This window comes from Suncus etruscus, chromosome 7 (assembly GCF_024139225.1).
Source record: "Suncus etruscus isolate mSunEtr1 chromosome 7, mSunEtr1.pri.cur, whole genome shotgun sequence".
NCBI classification, from domain to species: domain Eukaryota; kingdom Metazoa; phylum Chordata; class Mammalia; order Eulipotyphla; family Soricidae; genus Suncus; species Suncus etruscus.
Genome location: NC_064854.1, coordinates 92,869,821 through 92,886,611, shown reverse-complemented (window position 1 = coordinate 92,886,611; position 16,791 = coordinate 92,869,821). Strand labels below are relative to the sequence as shown.

Here is a 16,791-nt window from a genome sequence, read left to right as displayed (position 1 = left end):
TAGAGAGGTTTCAGTTGAAGAGACATAAGAGTAAAGAAAGCAAACAGAACTGAAAAACTATCCCACACTCTTTCCCTCTCTTTTTTTTTCCCTCCCCTTACTATCTCCTTAGAGAGAACTTTTCATGAGTTCTTGGAAACTGGGACAATAGTGTAGGAAAGGGCACACTCAGGGTGGGGTTGGTATTAAAACATTTAATGCTCTTAACAACTGTTATTATAAACAACTTTGCAAACCACATGTTTAAATAAAGTTAGAAAAAGGGGGATGAAAGTAAAAAATAAGAAAAAAATTCAAATGCTTCTTTTTAGATCGCATTTGGGATCTAAAATTATTAACATATCTAAAATATCTAAAATATTATCCAAATATTAGTTTCTACATGGAACTGTACTAATGAAATGTGTACACTGTGTCAAACACTATTCTTACCAGAGGCTGCTCTACCAAGGCATTATCTATTTCAGAAAGGCTCTGGCTCAACACTTCAAGTTTGTGATTAATTGATTAATTATGGGTGACCCCAGTATAGATGATAATACAGAGTGTGCATTTGGTTCTGACAAACTCCGCTTTAGAAATGTACTCCTAACATCTTTCTCAGCTTATTATTTATTTACATTTTGTCTGAGAAGAGTAGTGGGCAGTAATTATTTGGCACACTGGTTTGCTAATATTAAATTAACTTGCTAGTATTTCCATGAAAATGTTCCAAGCTCATTTTTTTTTCTTTTTCCATTTTTGGGTCATACCCAGCAGCACCCAGGGGCCGATCCTGGCTCTACGCTCAGAAATCGCTCCCGGCAGGCTCTGGGAACCATATGGGATGCCGGGATTCGAACCACCGTCCTTCTGCATGCAAGGCAAATGCACTACCTCCATGCTATCTCTCCGGCCCCATCTTCTTAATCTAAACTTTTAACACTAGTTAAGGCAAAATTTCACACAAAATAGTAAAAAAAATTTAATTTCATGTATTGTTTTTGAACTGAGGCAATATTTTAAAGGGTATCTTTAAAAGTGCTTGGGTTAATCAGTATCTAGTACTAAATAATCCCTTGATATATATTTATTGAATGAATAAATTCCCTCCATTTTCTTTTCTTTTTTTTTCCATCATGCAATAAAAGAGATAAATAAGATGAAACAGTACTTTTAAATAGTACAAATAAATTGAAACATTTTGTACCTTACCAGCTGAGGCTAAAAAAATACTTTTGTTCCTAACACCATCCATCTGCCAAATGTCACTTTCTGATAAGAGCACATTTCTAAGACCTCATTTGTAACTGAATGTTGGCTGACATAATTAATATTTATCACACAACACCTGAATCACAAACATAAGGCGATTTACAAATCAACAGTCACTAAAGTCCATTCATTAAACTACAAAGATCTTGGATTTATTAGCATTTAGGAATAAGACAACTAATAAGACAAAATAGAATCTAAGTTTTTAAAGGTAAATGAAAATAAGTAGCTCTGCCCTGGCAAGAAGCGGGTGAGTGATTTTAAGCTAGTCTCAGTGATAGATGAACTAAACAGTCTCTGGAGATAAACATTGTTGAGAGGCCTAATGCATGTGGCTCCGGCCTCAAATTGGTGCTGGGACGTCTGCAGCCAAGCACTTATCTATAGTAAAAGCTCCACCTTCAGCCTGCTCCAGCACCATTTCCCGGTAGACTCTTTAACTAGGGCCCCATCAGTCTTTTTTTCATAACCTTGAGAGAATCAAACCATACACTTTCTTTGCTATGAGGTCACCTGGCTAGGCCAGGGACCAGAAAGCTGTCGTCTCTTGCCTTTTGCTTTTACTTGATAAGCATTTTTAATAGTTTTTGTTAATAGCAATTAAAATATTTTTAAACTAAGAAAAAGAGATTACACAGGTAGAAAGTCAAAGCCCAACCTTGAGTTTCAGAAAAATGCACATATGTAAATCTCCAATATAATGATTACCTTTAATAATAGCTACAAAAAAGCACCTCGGGAGGGGTTGAGCTATATTTTACAATATAGCACTCTAAAACTGAAAGGTCCATTAAGAGCTATTTGCACTGTATACTAAGAAAGAAAGCTAGCAGTTTTCTATGTAGTTATAAAATAGCAAATAGTAAGAACAATTAATACTTGTTTAGCCTTTTCAATTTCCCTAAGTTTATATTTAATATGAATATGTCATGCTATATAAGTATGTTATATTATATGTTAATCACATATAATGTATTAATATTTAATATTTACCCCCCATTTCCCATCATGCTTCAGTCATATAGGTTAGAATATGCAGGTCAGAGTGAGCACAAATTCTGGATCCACACTTCTGGGAAATCTAAAACAATGAGAAATTATTTTTTCATGATCTCATAAAAAAGCAAAACCAAACATAGTATTTGCATTTTGTGCCATTAATGGAAGAGGAAAGACAGTACCACCTCTTATTGCTTGAGGCCCTCACACTGGACATCTTAATTGGCCTCTAGGCACCACAAAACCCTCAAAAAGATGTAGACACAGAAGGAAGTCTTGTTTAAATTTATTTAGTTTAAGTTTGAATTTAAATAGCAACATATGGTTAGTGGCTTCGAACTGGGCAGCAAAATTACAGAAGGTAACAAAGTTCTACACAATTTTATTCAATCTAGTTCCTTAAATCTAAGCAATAAAAATAATCTAATACAATTTTTCTCACATTCTGCCTTGTTTTTATCAGTTTCTCTTGCATTGTATCTTACACATAGTTGATGCTGAATAGAGGTTTACTCAGAAATTACTCTCAAAGACCTAATCTCAAGCAAAAGCCTTGTACTAAATTACTCTCATCTAACTCTAGGGTTATCTTTCCCTGAGATTATATAACCTGGCCATGACATTGGGCCCTCCCCATTTTTGTTCCCTAGACAGAAAAGGTAGTTTTGGGAGCCTCATTCCTTTATGCTAGATTTGAAGAAATTACACTACTGGCAGGCTAAAGATTATTTACCTGAAAGGTACTTTCATAGTTTCCACCTTATATGCCTCAGTAATCACTAGAAAGGTTTGGATGGTACAGGAGGCAAGAAGATAGAGTGAAAAGAGGGAATTTTTGTCAAGTTAAGCCTGGTTTAGAGGCAGAACCAAGGAGTTAACCTAGAATATTTGTGGTATACAGGTGTGAGATGTAGGTTATAAAAACTTAAGTTTTATCAGGGAAAAAACAAGCCTTCAGATAGCCCAGGGATGCCAAACTCAAATTCACTAACCCACATCTTTATCTGTCAAGACAGACATTACTCTTCCACCAAACCTGGAGGCAAGCAGGACTACATAAAATAGCCAAGAACTGGAGCAGCTGGAGCAACAGGTGGGCATTTGCTTTGAAAGCAGTCAATTCAGATTTGATCCCTGACTCCCCATTTGGGCCACTGAGCACTTTCCCTCTGTCCCTAGACCCCACCCCATACCAAGCTCTAAGCAGTATGGCCTGCTGCTTATGGAGCCCTTCCTCCAAAAATAAAACAATAGTAACAACAACAAAAAAACCCAAACCCACTCCATCCCCTACCACCATAAAACAAAAGATAGCAATTACAAATTGCTCACTTTATAAACAAATCTCATGACCTTTCTCGAGATAAATCAGTCCATTCATGTATGGCTGAGGGCTACTTAATAAGAATTCATCTAATCTCAGAGATAGCTCCATAGAAAAGGCCATTTTACCAGCTCCATGTAATAGTAACATAAAGCATATAGCAGCATAAAGAAGCCAAGGACACTTTAAAGGGTTCCCAAATAATCAGTAGGAGTGATGGGGTAAAAAGAGAGTGAGGTGGGAGTTGGGATCCAAATCTTGCTCTAGACCCCTTGCGCCTCAATACTTTTCCAACAATCTCAGATGGAGGAGAATCTGGCTTTAGGTTTATTGCAGAGAAAATGTGTATAAACATTTTAAAATATTACTTGTAGATGTATGGTACTCCAGTATTCACAGAATAGTAAAGCTATTCTAGGGAGAAACACAGTGAAGTTGTATTTGCCTATATAACACTGTCAAATCAGGATGTAAAGTGTTTAAGAAAAGTTTCAGAAATGTGGCTTACAGGGCAATAATTATGGTCAACTGCCTTTTGATCTCTCATGTGAAAAATATGTACTTACACATATTGCAGGAAACACTACCACTTCCTTCCTAAGTGTCCATCAAAAACACTAATTACATGACTTATTAGACTGTGAAACTTCCCTTACAGATGGTAAAAAAAAAAGATATTTTCACCTCACAAATTTAGTTGTGATATATCATCAAAAAAAGTAGAATTGTTTCAATGGTTTTATTGTAGACAGCATGAACAATTTAAGCAATCATAAAAAAAAATAAATTAGAAGTTAGAGTAGTCTGTTCTTTCATAAAGGTTGGGGGTGGGAACAGAGGGTTAAGGAACCCAGCATTGTGGGAGTGAAGAGCTAATCACAGGAAACCTGCCAAAGAATGATGCTGCCCATTATTCTTAAAGCCTAACATTAAAGCCTAACAACTCTTTAGCCAGGATAAGGAACATCTAAATCCCAAACAAACAGCAGTCTTCATTTGATTTGTGAGTTTTAGGTTCTTTGTTTTCATTCTTTGTTGCCACAGGCTAATGCAAACTGCTTTCGCAGTCACCCTTTAATAATTCTGTATTCACATATTTCAGAGTGTCATATCAGCACATTTGTCAAAAAAATAGAGAATGAACAAAATGAATCTAATACCAATTACTAGAGTACCAGGTTCTGTGATCAATGTGTAATTAATTCTTACATCAAAGGGCCAGTGAGCTGTTCGTTCTAGTACCTGTGCCACAGGTCTGTTGAGAGGTCTTAACATTGTGAGATACTCACCAGCATCAAGGCTGCCAGTTACAGCTGTCCAGCCCATGACAGGTGGGATGGCTCCAACAACAGCTCCAACCCATGTGTTGACAATGCTGATTCTCTTCAATGGTGTATAACAGCAAGTATACAGGAAGATGTTGAAGGCCCCCAGAGCTCCAGTGAGTGGATTCACCCCCCAGGTAAGAAGGGCAACTCCTGGAACAGCACAGCAGGTGGCAAAAGACACTGCCAACAGTGGGCTGAAAAAGTAACAGATAACACAGTGTGATTCTTTGCAATGCAAACTAATCATGCTGCTTGGAAGCAGAGCTGATGAGGGATCCACTACCTACAAAGTGAACTGTCAAACAGTTCCAGTTTAGTGTTTTCCCTGTTATATAGGATATTCTCTCAAAGAAAATTATAGTACAAAGGGAATGTTTATAATTCTGGTTGCTCCTCTTGATGGTAACAGGGAATCAAGAGTAGAGTGGAGAGGGGTTAGTCTGAGAGAAAGTACAGTAGACAGAGCTTAGTCTTGCATGTGGCTGATGTAGGTTTTATTTATCTCTGGCAGCCAGAAGACCCATCAGGACAAATCCCTAAATGCAGAGCCAACCAGCATCACTGGGTGTGTTTCCAAACAAGAAAACAAAAAGTTAAAAAAAAAAAAAAAGAGCAACAATGAATTGTATTTTAAGTTCTGTCCCTTTCTGGCTATGAAAATTATGGACCTGGATTTTTTTTTTCCCCACATCTGACAGCTCAGAGCTTACTCCTGTCTCTGCACCCAGAAATTACTTTAGGCAGGCTCGGGAAACCATATGGGACATCAGGAATCAAACTCTAGTCAGACGCATGTAAGACAGATGCCTTGCCCACTTGCTATTCCTCTGGCCCCTGGGCCTGGATTTCTAAGGAAAGTACTACCAAAATGAAGCGAGAACCAATATTGACTGCTTTATATAGGTTTTGTTTTTGTTTTATAAACATTACAGATATAGATAAGCCACTCAGAATACTTCTAGACAACAACCAGCATTTTAATTCCAGAGCAGTTTTAACCTTTTATTTATATTTTATTTTAAAACATCACCTAACTATTAATAATGAATATCAACAGTACAAATAAAAATCTATTTATAATAAAGCATAATTATAAACCTGATTCTCAGTGAGCCTACTTAAATATTTTCTCATATACTGTGATTTTTTTTAAGTTATTACAAGAATTTCAGGTATTCCAATTCCAACTCACCGCCAGTGTGAATGTCTCTCTGCCAACATAAGGTTGCCTCCCTCTGATCACCCACCATCTTATCAAACTCACTAAAAAATTTTAAATTGCTTTTAGAGTTTGGGTCACAGGCTACAGTAGTGTTGACTAGTGGTTTTCATGTACATAGTTACTTCATCTCCACATCCAAGGACCCTTGACTGGACCCTCCACCACCCACAGTCTACTACCTCACCACCCTCCATCACTGCCCTCCTACTCCCTTCCTTCTCCGGGATTCTTACTTTTAATTAGAACCATAAGTTTGCCATATTCAATACTTTCCATTCACTTGCCTTGTTATTCTACATACTACAGATACTACCTATAGGTGAGAACATCTGATACAAATATCCTATTTTCTTTGGACTTACTTTGCTTAATAAAATACTCTCCATCCAGGTTTCAGTAAACTGCTTAATTTCTGACCTTCTTATGGCTGCACAGATTTCTGTAATATTTCTATCTGTATTTTTATCTTCACTACAAACTTCTTTATCCATGCCTCTAATATTGGGTATTTGATTATTTTTATTCTTTGGTTATTGTGTGCCAATTAAGATATGAGGCACCCCCCCCCCCTGCTCAATTTGACTGGCTTAAAAAAAGATATGAGGCACACATATCTTTTTGAATTAGTGTTTACAATGGATTCATTTTTATTTATACATTTTAGCCACACCAAGGGGAGGGGGGGATCCAAGAAGATAAATGTGGTGCAGGGAATTGAAACAGGTCAGCATATGCAAAGAAGCACCTTATCTACTGCTGAATTGTTGCTCCAATACCAAGGCTTAGGCTCACTTTAAAGTAGATTTTTTCAAAATTGAGCTGCATATGATCCAGAAATTCCTCTTTTGGGTATCTATCCCCAGGACATAAAAACACTTTTCCACGAAGATGTATGCACATGCTATTCATTGCAGCTCTCAGTACAATAGCTAAGTCTTGGAATCAACTTAGATATGTTCAACAACAGAAGCTTAGAACATGAAGATGTGGTGTGTGTATTTTTTTGTGTGTATATATATTGTGTATATATACATTTATACAGACAATGGAATGATAGTTGTATATGCATGTGTATGAATGATGCAATCATGCAATCTGCAGCAACATGGGTGAAACAGGAAGATATAATGTTAAATGAAATAAGCCAGAAAAAGAATAAATACAGAATATCACTATTATATCACTATCATATCCCAGAATATCAATATTATATGTGGTATTTGGAATAACTACAGAAGAAATGCAATGGTCCAAATGGGAGTTGCCTTGAACACCGTTGGCCCCAGATTATAGTGAGGAAAAGGAAAAATAGTGAGTAGAGGAAAACCAAAAATATGAAAGGATGGGGACCAGGAGTCAAGCAGTCTCAGGTGCATTGGTGGAGATTAAAAAAAAAGAGCAGAACTAAATATCCAAGCCAAACTAAACAGCAATGAAATCAAGAGACCAAACTCTAACAATTTAAATTTTAAATAGCTTGCTATACTGGCAGGCTGGGGAGCAAAAGGTGATGGTTGAGATACACAGGGAACACGGTGGAGAGAAGTCAACACTGGTGGTGGGATTAGCCATGATCATTGTATGTCTGAAACCCAACTATGAAGGACTTTGTAAATCACAATTGTTTCAACAACAATAAAAAAATAGAATTTATGGAATCTTGTAAAGGAGTTTTTAAAAATTGGATCTACTTCTTTCTGCTTATATACATGTCTATTTATTCTTTCTCCAAGAACAAAAACAGTTACTCTAGTTTGCTTTCTTACAATAGCCATAGTTCTGCTTCTGAGCAACTGTTTACATAGCATAGAGATCCCATACATCACAGTTTTCAAAGTGCTCACTGGGAAGCAGTTAGCAGTGTAAAGCTTCCAGGGACCCTGGTGCAATGGCCAATCCCTGAGGAATATCATGTGTATTTCATAAGCAAGTGAGAAAATACTCTCTGTTTTCAGGGATACAGTGTTCTCATAGCAGGAGAGAAAACCTGTATCTAGTAGACCACTCCTTTAAGAAAATTTTTAATTTGCACAGATTTAAAGAAGTTAAACCTCAGCAGAGTGAGCCACTAACTAAAAATACTTAGTCAGGTTAATGCAGCATAAAAGTCAGAAGTGACCTAGCTAAATAGCTTCTGGACAATACCACCTCTCACACTGATACGGTAAATAGAATAACCTTTCCCAGTTCTGTGCCTATACTGCTCATAAAATGAAAAAACCCAGCAGTATAGCAATTTTGATGGAGAAAGAAAACTAGGGATAAATTATCAAATAACTCAGGGAACCACCTTTTTAACATACATTCATTGGAAATAGAGGAGGATTTCCATTCCCTATTTCTGGTTATTTTTTCAGAATAATTCAATTTTCAAACAAAATTTAATCTGACATCTTAAACCTTTATATTACATCCTTACATCATTCTGCCTTATTTCCCACTCCCACATGAATACCAATCCCCAATTTTAAATCTCAAGACGTGGTTTTTTGAAAAAAGTCCCACAATCACATTAACTAGTCATATGATCAAGAAATTGGACTGGCTTAACAGTGCTGATACTTAGCACTTAGAATTTCCCTCCCACTTCCTCAGAGTGACTGATCTTCTCTCCTCTTTGTCAGGGATCCAGATTTATCTTACTTCACAATAACCTCAATGGATGTCCTTCCCACTCACCTCTTTACTTCCTGTAACTTTCTTGTATTGGGGGAAGAGGCCATTTTCTGGGTTTTTAAGGTAAATTCCCTACAAAAGTTTTTATCTATTCTTCTCCCTACCTTCATCTTCTATACACTGCCTTTATCTCCTACATCTTTCAATCACTTTGGCTCATATTTTCCCCAAGTTTTATTATTCCCTCTTAAATCTAACCATCCCAATTGAATAGATTATACAGACTGTTCTTATTAAACTCAATTTCTTCTTTGCTTATTTCTAAACACCCACTGTTTCCTTATGGCAGTCATGTATGCCATGTGACCTGGAGCTTCCTAATATAGCAGACAATATAATTTTCCAGATGAAAGATTAGGATGATGCTCCTGTGTTGTTATAGCTCAAATATGACCAGAAGGAGAATTTACATGGCTGAAAAACCTGCAAATATTATAACTTGTTTTTTCAATAAGGCAGTTTATAGTATATCAGAACTGATTTTTATCCCCCTATGGGACTTTTAAAAAGCTAGTTTTATTTTGGATGAGAAAAATATGGCCTATGAACATTTTTATTCTTCCTGAATTGAACCTTGTATTTAAAAAAAAAAAAAAAAGAAAAAGCTGCTCACTCCTTCTCCAAGAAGAGTTGCGTCCAAATTAGCGGTATGAAAAGATCTTTTAGAACACACACATGAATTTAATTTTTTGAGATAGGAAATTTTACATAGAAATAGTTTTCGACCCTCCCTGATAGAATTATGAAACTCATTTATGCTTAAATCAGTGTGCTTAGCTGCACAAATAAAAACTGCATGAACTGACAAGCCACATAAACGATAATGAGGCTACTTACTCAGTAGCCATGATTACTCTCATGATCACCTAGATAGTTCAAAAAACCAATTTCTCTCTCAACACCAAAGAAGTAAATTTTAGACTTTTCTTATATTATGGACAAAGATGCTCTAATTATAAACCCTAATATTTTAATTTTGTGAAACAATATTTTTTCCTAAAAAAAAGATTTTAAAAGAAATATATGTGCATTTTAGCACAGATACTACTAAAAATCACAAAGAGAATTTAAAGTGATTTATACAGATACTGGTTTATATTTTGTAGTCTTTTGTACAATTAAAATAAGTGAGAATTATTTAATTTACTTCAAGATACTATTAATAATATCCATGGTATCATTCAGAATTTTCATTAATAGTTACAAAGTCATTTACTTTGGCTATATCACAATTAATTTCAATCAATATATTTTTGACCACTGGCATTTTCCCTTTTCTAAAAAATATCAGAATGAATATATTACAAGAATTATAGTTTTGATTAAATTCTGATAACTCTGAGATGAAAACAGATGATATGCACATTTTAAGTACTTAACGTACTGCCAGTCTGTACTCTAGAGGGTTTATACCAACTTATACTACCACTAGTAATATTTGAGTCTATTGCCAATAGTTGGTATGACATTAAAAATAGAGCAAAACAAAAATTAACAACTTAAAACTATTTCATTTATTTGACAGATCTAGTTTTGATTGATATAAGTATGTTCCTTTATCATCTCTTACAGCTATGATTGTCTGACCTCATAAAATGTGATCATGACTAAATCTCAGAGTTAAAGGGCATTTTTATTAAAAGCTATGTTCTTGTTATTTTAGGTCAATTATTTCATATATATCTTTCCCCTGGTCAGAATTGTCAGACACTATGTTATGCATGGGTATACATAAGTGAATAAGGTAGACAACAACAGTTTAGACTAGAGAGGTATATAGGCATTAAACAAATAAAATAAGAAACAATTAACCCTTTAATTATAAAGAGTTAACAACAACAACAAAAAAAAAACAAGGGAAATGAGAGAAAAATTTTTAAGCAGAAGCTAGAAACTTAAATAGACATTAAACTAGTGCTAAATAAACTAGTGCTAAATTAAACTAGTGCTAAAATATGGGTTGTTAAACTTGTAATTATTTACCTGATTTATTTTTTTTCAAAAAAAGACATGGATTTTACTAGAATGATATATTACTCAACAACATCACTTATTAGTTATGAATATAAGATAAATGTGAAGCATGTATCCATTTAAAATGTGCAAGTCATTTTTATTTTAAGTGTAGCTGTACATTTTTTATTTTATTATATCAAATTATAGAAAAACACCCACAGCACCACCTGATCCCATGAAAACATTAAAGATGTTGGTTCTAAGCAGTGTTGGCAGGGATGCGGAGAGAAAGAAACTCTTATCCACTGCTGGTGGGAATGCCATCTAATTCAACCTTTCTGGAAAGCAATATGGAGATTCCTCCAAAACTGGAAGTTGAGCTCCCATACGATCCAGCTATACCACTCCTAGAAATATACCCTAGGAACACAAAAATACCATACAAAAATCCCTTCCTTCCACCTATATTCATTGCAGCTCTATTTACCCTAGCAAGATTCTGGAAACAACCAAGATGCCCATCAACAGACGAATTGCTAAAGAAACTGTGGTACATATACACAATAGAATATTATGCAGCCATCAGGAGAGATGAAGTCATGAAATTTTCCTATACATGGATGTACATGGAATCTATTATGCTGAGTGAAATAAGTCATAGAGAGAAAGACGCAGAATGGTCTCACTCTATGGGTTTTAAGAAAAATGAAAGACATTCAGCACTAATTTTCAGAGACAAAAGAGAGGAGGGCTGGTAGTTACAACCCACTTCATGAAGCTCACCACAAAGAGTGATGAGTTTAGTTAGAGAAATATCCTAACAATGAGAATGTATGAGGGAAACAGAAAGCCTGTCTAAAGTACAGGTGGGGGTGGGGTGGGGAGGAGGGATATTTGGGACACTGGTAGTGGGAATGTTGCACTGGTGATGGGGGGGGGGTGTCCTCTTATGTGACTGAAACACAACCACAATCATGTTTGTAACCAAGATGTTTAAATAAAAAGTATTATTTGAAAAAAATAAAAAAATAAAAATCTTGGTTCTCTTGTACATAGTAACAGCCTTTATTAAGAACACCCTTGAGCAAATTATAGAAAACATCAGAAAAATAGGTAAGTGAGGTTATGATAACAGTGCAAAATATTACTAATTTTCTTTTCTTTTCTCTTCTCTTCTCTTCTCTTCTCTTCTCTTCTCTTCTCTTCTCTTCTCTTCTCTTCTCTTCTCTTTTCTTTTCTTTTCTTTTCTTTTCTTTTCTTTTTTGGTTTTGGATCACACCTGGCAGCGCTCAGGGGTTACTCCTGGCTCTATGCTCAGAAATTGCTCCTGGCAGGCTCAGAGGACCATATGGGATGCAGGGATTTGAACCAATGACTTTCTCCATGCTACCTCTCCGGCAATATTACTAATTTTCAATAAAAAAGTATTTTCAGAATAGGAAACAGCATTATTTGATGGGGGATGTGGCGGCAGAAAAAGATCAAGCGATTATTCAGAAGTTCAAAATTCCTTTATTCATTCACTCACGCATGCAAATATATCATAGCTCATGCTGAGGGTTGAATGATGATTTATTTCTAAACTCATATTCAAAACTGAATTACATTTTAAATTGAGATATCATCCCATGGAGCATCAAAGCATGGAATCTTTCTACTTCTGTTATTCCTGCCCAAGGCTACTGCTGGAAAACAAATAGACTACAAATGGGTGAAAATTTGTCAACATTTCTATAAATTATTTATTCTTCTTTTAAAACAAAACATTTCTATCTTTTCTAAAGAGCAGTTCTTAGCTTTATCAAAGTTGGAACAAATGAGTAGAAATATACTAGTTTTAGTTTGGTGCCTGCTTATTGTGCTTAATAAATCTACTTAAATTACTTAAATAACTCACAGGAGAAATGTGGCATTTCTTGTTAAACGATGTTCTAGAGATACTATAAAATGGCATATTAAATTAAGAAAACAGTACATTTTAACCATCTCTGTAAATAACTATTTTACATAAAAATTAATCTCATACTTTTTTCTCCTATAAGGATTTTTAATTATAAATTAAAACTTCTTTCAGTCTAAACAAAGCCCAAACCTTAATAAAACCAAGACAACTTAACTTTTATTTTCTCTAAAATATCCCATAATTTTATCACTGATCTGATTTTTGAAAGTCTCTATAGATGATTGTTTAAAAAAAATCTCCCCTAAACTTAGTTTAGGTATATTCTTAAAAATGTTAAGATAAAGATACTGCAAGATGGCAATCATTAATGTCGGTTCAGAATTTAAGAAAAATGTGAAGAAAATAAGAACTAAGATATATTTTAGAAGAAATGTAAAACATGCTTAAGAGAAAAAACATGCTTATGCAAAATATAAAAATGAAGTCTTTTCGACATGATTCTTCCATTCAAAACATGGGCAGCATAGTATTTATTATATTAAAATCATTTCGTGTTTTTCAGGGAAAAAACAAAGCAAATTAGAGCTGAATGAGTTTTTGAAAATTAACTGATTAACGGGATGGAGTAAGACAAGTGCTTTGCATGAATCTAACGCAGCTAAGTTCCCTGGCACCCTATTTCTTCCCCAGAACCCAGCAAGGAGTAATCCCTGAGTGTAGAGTAAGAAGTAATTCCTGAGCACTACTGATTGTGCCTCCAAACTGAAAACAAAAATATAACCCTCAAAACAAAAACCAAAAGAAGGATTTGAAGGAAAAGAATCTTAGTAATGTGGGAGATAGATAAGGCAGATAGGTCAGAAAACAAACAAATGAACCATCCAACCAAAAGAAAATCCCTCAAACCGTATCCCAATATTGAATTAACTTTGGAGATTTAGCCTTCTAATTTGAGAAAATGCAAATTGTGATGCTTGAATTTGTGATATCAATTCAGTCTAAATTAAGGTTAAGATATCTGTATAATTTAGAAATTTTCCAAGGAAGAGTAATGGCAAATGAAAAACCAAGTTTTTAATGTAGTGGCCCAGTCCTACTATATTTCTTAACTTATCAGTTAAGCATAGCTGAGGCTGCTTCCTGAATTCCTCTGTACTTCTAGGTTCCCATGTGGCTCCAAGTACACACTTAAGCTTTTTGTTTGTTTGTTTGTTTTTGGGTCACACCCAGCAGCGCTCAGGGGTTACTCCTGGATCTAGGCTCAGAAATCACTCCTGGCAGGCTTAGGGAACCATATGGGATGCCGGGATTCGAACCACCAACCTTCGGCATGCAAGGCAAACGCCTTACTTCCATGCTATCTCTCTGGCCCCACACACTTACGCATTTTATCTCTGCACAGAGATTATTTAATTCTTTAGTTCCATCCCTTTTAATATACAGGTTTCAATTAAAAATTGTCTACCTAAAATAAGGGTCATAGATTTGGGGGGGAATGGATTTTGGGCCACACCAAGTGACGCTCAGAAGTTACTCCTGACTTCGTGTTCAGAAATGGCTCTTGGCCTGGGGGACCGACCATATGGGACGTTGAAATCGAACCCAGGTCAGTCCTGGGCAGCTGTGTGCAAGGTAAAGCCTTACTGCTGTGCTATCGCTCTGGCCCCAAGGTCAAAGATATTTTTATATAAATATTTTATTTAAACACCTTGATTACATACATGATTGTGTTTTGATTTCAGTCATGTAAAGAACACCACCCATCACCAGTGCAACATTCCATCACCAATGTCCCAAATCTCCCTCCTCCCCACCCAACCCCTGCCTGTACTCTAGACAGGCTTTCTATTTCCCTCATACATTCTCATTATTAGGATAGTTCACAATGTAGTATTTCTCTAACTAAACTCATCACTCTTTGTGGTGAGCTGGAACTTCCAGCCCTTCTCTCTTTTGTGTCTGAAAATTATTATTGCAAGAATGTCTTTCATTTTCCTTAAAAAGCATAGATGAGTGAGACCATTCTGCGTCTTTCTCTCTCTCTGACTTATTTCATTCATCAAAATAGATTCTATGTACATCCATGTATAGGAAAATTTCATGACTTCATCTCTTCTGACAGCTGCATAATATTTCATTGTGTATATGTACCACAGTTTCTTTAGCTATTCATCTGTTGAAGGGTATGGCCAAAAGACACATGAAAAAAATGCTCCACATCACTAATCATCAGGGAGATGCAAATCAAAACAACTATAAGGTACCACCTCACACCCCAGAGATTGGCACATATCACAAAGAATGAGAACAAGCAGTGTTGGCGGGGATGTGGAGAGAAAGGAACTCTTATCCATTGCTGGTGGAAATGCCGTCTAGTTCAATCTTTATGGAAAGCGATTTCCAAAAACTGGAAATTGAGCTCCCATACAATTCAGCTATACCACTCCTAGGAATATACCCTAGGAACAGAAAAATCAATACAAAAAATCCCTTCCTTGCACCTATATTCATTGCAGCACTATTTACCATAGCAAGACTCTGGGAACAACCAAGATACCCTTCAACAGATGAATGGCTAAAGGCCAAAGATTTTTAATGTCTTTGTAAAACCTATTGTGTGTGTATATATGTTTGTGTGTGTATATATGTATGTATGTATATGTATGTGTATGTCTACATGTGTGTGTCTATATCTTATATATATATAAGCTAAGAAATCAAACAAGTTATTCATCTCTATAGCTTTGTAGACAACATGGGAGCAGCAAGTTTGGGAGCTACCAGAACATGAAGAGGTAACTCCATCTCATGCATCTGCCACTTGGAACTGGAGCCTTTGAACTAGTGCTTGACAAACACAAGTATCCTTAGAAACCAGGATGGCAATATAAATAAGTAAAATGGCCCCCAAATCCCAAAGAGCAGTGGTGAGGCGCTATAGGAACTGTAACTCAGGTTGCAGATGCCACATGAAAATGTGCAAAAGAAACCCAGAAATTTGAAATTTTATGTTAAAATTTTTAGTTTTAAACACACTGGCAACTGTAGAGAAGCACAGCAGACCAAACAAGAAATGCCTTTTCAGGACTGGCCTGTTGGCTTCTGTTTTGCAATTTGTGGTCTATGCAAAAGATATCTGTGAAGCGAATTTACCTACCTTGCTCTATGTCCACCTCCCAGTATTTTTCTTAATCTTTCAAACGGCCAAATCCTCTAAAGACACCATGCTCACCCTTTCATCCTCTCCCAAAATCTACAAAGGTGGTATGCATACTCTCATTGTGCTTTAGTCCTTTATGCTGTCATGATCTGCAACTTTGCTGCTCATTGCAACCACATCTTATCTTTACAGTGTGTCAATTCTGTTACATTATTCTTTATAGTCTAAAGATATAACCTAGGATATTAGCTAAAAACACAAAACCCCTTAAAAACCACGCAAAAAAAAAAAAAAAAAAAAAAAAAAAGAGCAATACTATCTTAAGACAACTGCTCCTAAGATTTATTTCTTAGTGGCTACAACAGATGCACTAAGTTACCTTGACATAATATTAATTAGTTTTTTAAATTGTTTTGTGTTCATACCTTGCTGTATTCAGGGCTTATTCCAGGCAGAGTTTGGAGGACCATATACAGTGCCAAGAATCAAATTCAGGTTGACCTCATGCACCTTGATAGTTAATTCTTGAAAGTCATATTTCTTAGAGGGTCTATATACTTTCTGATGCAATGCGAGGCATAAGAATGGGAGAATCCTTAACAACAGGACTGCTATCAACAAATGTTCACAATTTGTGATGCTTCAAAATAATAAGCAACATTCTTTTTTTTTTTTTTTTTTTTGGTTTTTGGGCCACACCGGGTAACGCTCAGGGGTTACTCCTGGCTATGTGCTCAGAAGTTGCTCCTGGCTTGGGGGACCATATGGGACGCCGGGGGATCGAACCACGGTCCGTCCAAGGCTAGCGCAGGCAAGGCAGGCGCCTTACCTTTAGCGCCACCGCCCGGCCCCATAAGCAACATTCTTATGACAATATAAGGATGGTGACTTTCCAAAATTGCAGAAGCCCTGATTTATATCCACTGTAATGACTTTACATACTTTTATTTACTTTTCATAGATATAGTT

At 35.9% G+C, this 16,791-nt stretch overlaps 1 protein-coding gene across 1 annotated transcript in view; it reads right to left on the bottom strand.

Annotated features, from left to right (window-relative positions):
- Nucleotides 1-16,791, bottom strand: part of LOC126013819 (protoheme IX farnesyltransferase, mitochondrial) — a 124,158-nt gene that overhangs the window by 10,398 nt on the left and 96,969 nt on the right. The window contains 1 exon segment of the mRNA XM_049777020.1: nucleotides 4,863-5,099. Within this exon segment, the coding sequence (XP_049632977.1) occupies nucleotides 4,863-5,099 (237 nt within the window).